This window comes from Bufo bufo, chromosome 11, assembly GCF_905171765.1.
Source record: "Bufo bufo chromosome 11, aBufBuf1.1, whole genome shotgun sequence".
Taxonomy (NCBI): Eukaryota; Metazoa; Chordata; class Amphibia; order Anura; family Bufonidae; genus Bufo; species Bufo bufo.
The window spans coordinates 86668338-86676001 of NC_053399.1; the positions used below are offsets into that span (position 1 = coordinate 86668338).

The 7664-nt window shown below is 44.6% G+C and overlaps 1 protein-coding gene across 1 annotated transcript in view; it reads right to left on the reverse strand.

The window, feature by feature from the left end:
* LOC120982203 (receptor-interacting serine/threonine-protein kinase 4-like) overlaps positions 1-2994 on the reverse strand; it is a 43064-nt gene extending 40070 nt beyond the window's left edge. The window contains exon 1 of the mRNA XM_040412200.1: positions 2788-2994. Coding sequence (XP_040268134.1) covers positions 2788-2921 — 134 coding nt within the window. The 5' untranslated portion in view covers positions 2922-2994. The remainder of the gene's footprint in view (positions 1-2787) is intronic.
* Between the last annotated feature and the right edge of the window lie 4670 nt (positions 2995-7664).

Genomic DNA, 7664 nt, shown 5'->3' on the forward strand with positions numbered 1-7664 from the left:
TTGACTGTAAATATAGAGCTTTTCTTCCTGTCAAGATGAAGAAAACCATGACAGAACCCTACATATACTAATATAAGTCAATGTGGTCCATCAGCCACTGGTAGTATCCATCTTTTGACAGATTCAGCAGAACATTTTGGCTTCTACTTTAAAAATAAACCACCAAGGAAGAGTGACCTCCGCCATAAAAGGTGTGTTCCAGCTAATCAAAAATACTTTGCAGAGGAGACAGAGAAGATACTAGTACTCTCCTCCTCTGATCCCCCAACTCTGCCATTCCATCCATCGTTGCACCTGTTCCTGATGAACTCAACTTGTGACTCCTGTCCTGACATGCAGGAAAAACCCAGAAATGGCCACAGTGTGGACGGCTTTCTTACAGGGCACAGTGATTGGCTTACACGGCACAAAATAACCCAAACATACCCATAAAGTGCCCTGAAAACAATAGCAAACTATACCCAGATAACAGTGCTCAGGTTCTAGGTTTCAAGGCCAAGCACCAGATGTTCGGTCCAACTGTGAATTATCCCAAAGATGGTGGTAGAGGGTGGTTCCTAGAAGGGTAAGGTCCCAGGGGACTTTACGCTTGTCCAGGAGACTATATTTTGCCGCTGATTTATTGTAGATTTTGCATCAGGTTTTACCTACTCCTGTCAAACCTATGGTAAAGTCTGCATGTGAATCCAAATATCATTGGCTTTACTACAGATTTTTAAAATTTATTTGAAGGGACTGTCCAGAATTTCATTTTTGATGGCCTATCCTCTTGATAAGCCATCAATTTCTGATCGGCTGAGGTCCAAAAATCTACTCCGCTGATGACTACTGTTGGCACTGGAGCTATCCCAAAACATCTGACCCCTGCCAATCAGAAATTGATCTCCATTGTGCAGTGGACGAACCAGGTAAAAGGAGCATTCCCTTCAATGGTAGAAGCTCTGTAGTAACCAGTTCAGTCCACTAGACAACTGATGGAGCTGTGCAGTTCCAGTGCTGGAGCTACTCCCAAACTGCTGATAGATGGAAGTTTCGGCCGTTGAGATATTGATAGCTCATCTTGAGCATAGGTTGTCCCCTTGATCTAGTGCAGGAGGTGGGTGACAGAAGAACTCTAGAAAAATTAACATCACTATTAGACAATGTCTCCCACCCCATGCACGAAGCTGTTGTGGAGCTGGAGAGCTCCTTCAGTGACAGACTGCTGCATCCTAGGTGCACGAAGGAACGTTATCGGAGGTCCTTCCTCCCAGCAGCGGTTAGGATTTATAACCACTTTTCCCAAAAACCCAGTAGTGAATTTTTTAAGTAAATTCTGTGTTATGTTTTTCTTGTATTTTTACTCTTTAATTTCTAATTACTCTTATTTTTGCTCCTGTTGTGAATGTGATTGCTGCTGTTATGCCGAAATTTCCCCACTGAGGGACAATAAAGGGATTTTCTTCTTCTTCTTCTAAGGCTACTTTCACACTAGCGGCACGGACCTACAGCAGGCTGTTCCGTTGGGTGTACAGCCTGTCGGATCCGTCTTGCCGCTAGTGACCGCGTGCCCCCGGACTGCCGCTCCGTCCCCATTGACTATAATAGTGGCGGTGCAGAGTTCCGGCGGAGGCACAGCAGCGCACGGCGAGAGGCTGCCGGAATAAATGTCGGACATGTCGTAGTTTTATTCCGGCAGCCTCTCGCCGAGCGCTGCCGTGCCTCGCCGGAACTCTGACCCCGCTCCCATTATAGTCAATGGGTATGGAGCGGCAGTCCGGAGGCACACGGTCACTAGTGGCAGGATGGATTCGAGAGGCTGTTCACCCGACGGAGGTCCGTGCCGCTAGTGTGAAAGTAGCCTAATAGAGAATTTCCTTTAAAAGGAGAAGGGCCCCTGACGTTCACTAACCCTCCAAGCCTGGAGGACCTCCAAGTCTACTAGAACTTAACTTTCTTTGCTAAAACTTAGGTTGATACTTAGGGGACTGCACAGAGATGAGAAACCTGATGTATACATCCTCACCCCCATCGTTGAGGGGGACACCATTATAGAGGGCAAAAATAGAGTTGTGTGATCAAAAACTGCAACAGCCCCCTCCACCACCACCACCACATGCCATTTATAATACTGGAGTCTTCCTGTGTAATCTTTAGGACCCCTGAGGCATTAGGGTCTGGGGTGATTGCTACAACTTATCCCCTAAAATGAAGACCCTGAACTCCAAAATTGTTTTACGACACCCGTGTGGAACCACTCTTGGTGCACTTTGCACCTTGGGCTTGACGGTGGTCATTCAACAATTACGAGCCATCATGACGGGCATGGTAACCTGAAATTGTACCATGATGTGTCACTGTGAAAACCAGGCCTTTAAAAAGTGGTTTTACGGATCAGACGCATGTGGTGCTCTGCAAACAAGTAAGGGAGCATAGGAGAACATTTTATTGAACACCACTAGTAACGTACTTTTAGGCTTTGTTCACAGCTAGCAGCTTGACAGTAAAAGGTGTGATATTGCTGGTATTAGCTGCAATATCGCACATCCCTTAACAAGCTTCTGTGCAATTTAAATTTCTGAATTAAAGGGATATTCTAAAAACATTTATGGTTGAGCTTTTGGCAGGAACACCTGAAAAAGTAATTACAAGTTAACTATTAACCCTTATATATCTCTATACACTTTGCCCTCAAAGGGAAAAAAAAAAAAAAACTAAGTTGACAGAGACAGCCGACCTCAAGGAGCAAGATAACAAAGTGTGACGGCACGTGACCTCCAGGCCCCGCCCACCCGGCCCGCCACTTACGCGCTGTCTCTCAGAGTGTTCTTCAAGGCGATGTCCATCCCCAGCTTGGTGCTGCGCCCCCTGTAGACCACCCCGAAGCCCCCGCTGCCCACCAGCTCCAGCTGGGACAGGTCCCCGGGCGGCAGAGGCTGCATCTCCCGGGGGCTGTGTGTGCAGAGTCTAAAGGTCCGGAGCCGCTCCTCTCGGCGCTGGAGACCGGTGGGCGGGAGGCGGGAAAATGCCTTGTGAAGGGAGGAAGGACAGGCGCCGCCGATGTGACACGTATCTCCCCTCAGCAGACAGGCTGCTTAGGAGTTCGTGGCAATTTTATTAAATTTAGACGTCTAAAGCATAAATCTTAACTTATTTGCCATTCTTTACCTCATGAAAACCATTTCTGACAGAAAAAATTGTAGATTTCAGTCAAATTAAGCTGAAAAATATATCCTGTGAAACCCATTTCGTAACCAGAAAGCACTATGGGCAATGAGCTATTTCTGTGGACTCCCTTGCGAAAGTCGTCAATGGGAGGCTGTACTGCCATATTTTCCGCCTCGGCAGCCTTGCTAACCAGAATTTTCTATTTTGGACAACTTATCCCAGCCCAAAATTTTTACGGACATATTGGAAAACCTTAATGAGTGCTGAAAATTATAAGTAATACATGTTTATAGCTCAATATACTTATACGATCCCATTACCAGCTTGGTACCACTTGGAACCGAACCCGAGTTCGGGAAATGGTTATTTACAGTATAAATCAATTTCTGAAGTTATGCAAAGTCTCGTGAAGTAATAACTTTGGCTCATCGGAGCCAATACATTCTAATACTGTACGGAGCGCAGTATTGAAACAAAGTTTTCTTTGCGAATTGACTTCGGATGTTTCATCCAAAGTCGACTCGCTCATCCCTAATCACCATCCCTAGAAAAATCGCGAACACATCTATTTTTTTTTAACAGACACAGGAAAGAAAATTGCCTACTTCTGGACGGTTGGCAACCCAGCGCCTTGGGTTAGTCCCGTGCGTGTTGCGAGACCATGGCAAGAAACCACATGTGTTGTTTCTGTGCAGACATCGAAGGAAACCGTGACAGACCTGCTGCATTTACGGTGGTGCATCTTCATTTCTCCAAGGACAATGAAAAGCTTTTCAGGCGCTGTCCAGTTTTCTTCTGAACCAACCTGCATATGGTTTTATCGTTTGAGATGTACAACCCATGTAGGAGACTCTGGGCTTCATGTGGATTTCTGGAAAACTGTACCACCCAATAGTGACCTTGCGTTGTGAAGAAAGCCTAGGATAACTTTTCAGCCATCTTGTTTATTAGAACAGCCTGCTGGATTTATAGAAGGATACCGCCATTCACCTCTGGACCCCATTGACTATAATGGGATCTGGCCAGCTTCCAAGCATGAGTGTCAGGTTTCGGCTGGACATAAACTGGAGCATGCCCGGATCCCATTATAGTCAATGGCTTTCAGCAGTGAACGGCACTATCTTGCCGGTTGTTCCTCTGCCGGATTTGAAAAAACTGCTCAGAGGGCTCTGTCTCTTCAACTTTCATCAGCTGTGCCCGGCTTTTCGACCTCTTGGCTTCAGTGGATTTTCAGATCACTGGATATTTCGTTTCTCGAGAACGTGGCCTCCTCAGATGTGCAGCTTAGGCTACTTTCACACTGGCGTTTTGGCTTTCCGTTTGTGAGATCCGTTCAGGGTTCTCACAAGCGGTCCAAAACGGAGCAGTTTTGCCCTAATGCATTCTGAATGGAAAAGGATCCGCTCAGAATGCATCAGTTTGCCTCCGTTCCGTCTCCACTCCGCTTTGGAGGGCGGACACCAAAGCGCTGCTTGTAGCGTTTGGTGTCCGTCTGACGAAACTGAGCCAAACGGATTCGTTCTGACACACAATGGAAGTCAATGGGGACGGATCCGTTTTCTATGACACAGAAAACGGATCCGTCCTCTATTGACTTTCAATGGTGTTTAAGACGGATCCGTATTGGTTATGTTACAGATAATACAAACGGATCCGTTCTGAACGGATGGATGCATGCGGTTGTATTATCTGAACGGATCAGTCTGTGCAGATCCATGACGGATCCGCACCAAATGCGAGTGTGAAAGTAGCCTTACATCAACGTGACTCTTCTTTCCTTCGACCGACGTGATTTATCAGTACTTTTAGCAGAGAACTATTGATAATTTGTTGCCCAACTTTTTGCCTCCGTTAGCTACTTTCCATGTAATGAATGAACATGCAACAGTTGCGTCCCTTCGTGTAGCCAGTTGGCACATTACGTTGCACAGATTGTGGGATGACCTCTCACTAACACAACCTTTTCTAGGTATTTAAGCAAGGTTCTCGGACTTGTCATAGTTTGAAGTGCTCATAGAGTGTTTCAGCACACAGGACACCCCTCACACACTCCAGTAGCTTGCAATGTGAATATTCCAGTCTGAGATGAATAGATGACTAGGTGGGATATGCCCCAGATATACCAGTAATTAGCAAGAGAGAGATGTTGAAATTAGTGGCATCATATTTCTCTGAAAAGCAGAACTTTACTATCATATTGCGACTTCCTTTTGCTTTACTTCTTCCTCAACAGCTGCATTCTTGTGGATGCTCTTCTATTATGATTTCTTCTTGAAAAATAACTTTTAGGAGCCTTTTAGTATAGATCGAAACTGAAAAAATATCTTCACTGTTGTCAATGAAACAATGGGTATTGTAGCCTTGACAACAATTCAGCTTTGTCAGAGGGACATTACATGGGTCCAAATCACCGTCTTCAACAATGCCCATGCCCTTGATGGTCCTAACTTTAATGAACACTTACAGGCTGTCGCTCTAAAAATGCAGTAAAATCTTTTGCATGTTTTTTTACTTTTGAACATATGCCATTAACATATCTCAAAAATAACAAATGGGTATAAAGTGAGCCTCTGAGGAGCTGGAGCAGAGGATGGAAGTGGTAGTTGCCCTGATGATGTGTCACTGTGTACTCCCCTAGGCCCTTGGCCCCTGGGGTCAGTGCAGTTAAGGAGGGGCACACTGTGTTCCCTCGGGGCACTCCCTTTACCTGTGGGCTCCTGTCTGAGGGTAGTGTGGGGGTGTTGATGGTGTTAATCTTCATGTGGGTGTTAGACAGGGCACCTGATGGAAATGCAATGGCCAGCATGTGGTGTTAGGAGAGTAAGAGACAAGTCTAGATTGAACTTAACAAAACTCACTCTTTAATGTGTACAAAATTGACGTTATAGTACATTCAACAGTTATCTGTACACAGTGCAAATTCCACCCAGAAGTCCAAGCATGAACTAGGCAGTTTGTTGCAACAATGGCCCTCTATTTACTGGTTCTCTCGCTAAAGTCCCTGTTATTGCGATCTATGGCTAGGAACTACAACTCTGGCTATAGTGTCCACGAGTCTGGGGTGCATAGGGTGTCTTAACTTGTTTCCCCTTTGCAAAAGCAGGGTCTCAGACATTTTAAGCTGGGTTAAATTGATGTTTCTCTCTCTGTCTCATTGAAGCTATTCAAATCCTCATACTTTCTTTCTTTCTTTCTTTCATCTCCTGGAGCTTGTGGAGGTGACAGGGCTTAGGAGCACATGGAGATTACACCTTACCACCTCCATTCTGAAACTAAGGGGTGGAGCCAGCCCACACCCTGAGCTACAGAGAGGGCTGGGCAAGGACTGTTAACTCTTTCTCATGCTTAGACATACTAGGTGTACAGTACAATTACACCCCTTCCACTGGGGTACTGCATGAAAACACTAAGAAAAATATACAAAAATATAAACCAAAACATTTACAAAGTATAACAAGATGAAAGCACTAGGACATTATATGTATGGAAAGATATATTGAGTGCATATGACAATAAATAATTTTGAGGACATAAACAACGGAGCCAACCCATCTTCCCCAGGCAAGTGATCAGTATGGTTAAACCACCAGACTTTTACATGCAACAATGACTTATTTATAATTGCACAGACAATCATTAAGCAGTGGAGTGTAGGGAGTTTGGATGATTTTCAGAAATGACTGGTCAAAAAAGCTACAGATGGTTGACTAGAATCAAACCTTTCAAGACACCCAAGAAGCACACCTACAGTATAATTACATCATATTTTAAATGGATGTCCAAAATGTCATGGAGAGCTGATGGAAGCAATATACATTCCCACATCTGCATCAAATTTGAAGAGGCTCTATCTGCAGGTAGGAGTGAGATAGTGAATCGACTATGATGGGTGGTCAACGTCCTAGGGTTCCATCTCTGCAATGGGCAAGGACAGTTACTCTCCATTTGAGCAGGGAGATGTCATCCATGGAAAACATGACTATAGACAAATGTGAGGGTTTTGGCACCTGTGGTTTAATCTGATATATAATAAAGAATTGTTGTTTTAATTAATGGGGATCTGGGCTTAAAGTTAGAACCCATGGGTGGTTCAACCTCTGTTGGCTTTTTATGGCCATGCTTGGTGGAGATTAAATGCCTGAAAGACTATAGATGTGAATCAGCCATCTTTAGCTCTCTGAGTAAGGCCTGGAGGAGCCCAAACTACCGTGTATTCTAAAGAGCACTTTAGCAGCTTCATTCTATTACATATAAAACGTTTCTTGTGCCAGGAGGTTACTGGGATGGCTTCATTAGATGGCCTTAAAAGCCTGAGATTTTGCCAGGAAGGTATGACATAGTTCAAATTAGCGTAAAAATGTTCTCAATATCAGAATAATCTCACAAATATTAGCAAATGTATGGATGCTAACAGCTGGTTTGGTCTGGTGGGTGAGAAACTTAACATCTGTCTATCAAAGGTTGAAACTGTTGTTCAGGCAAACTCTGCATGTAGTGCACAGGTCCTATTCTACCTA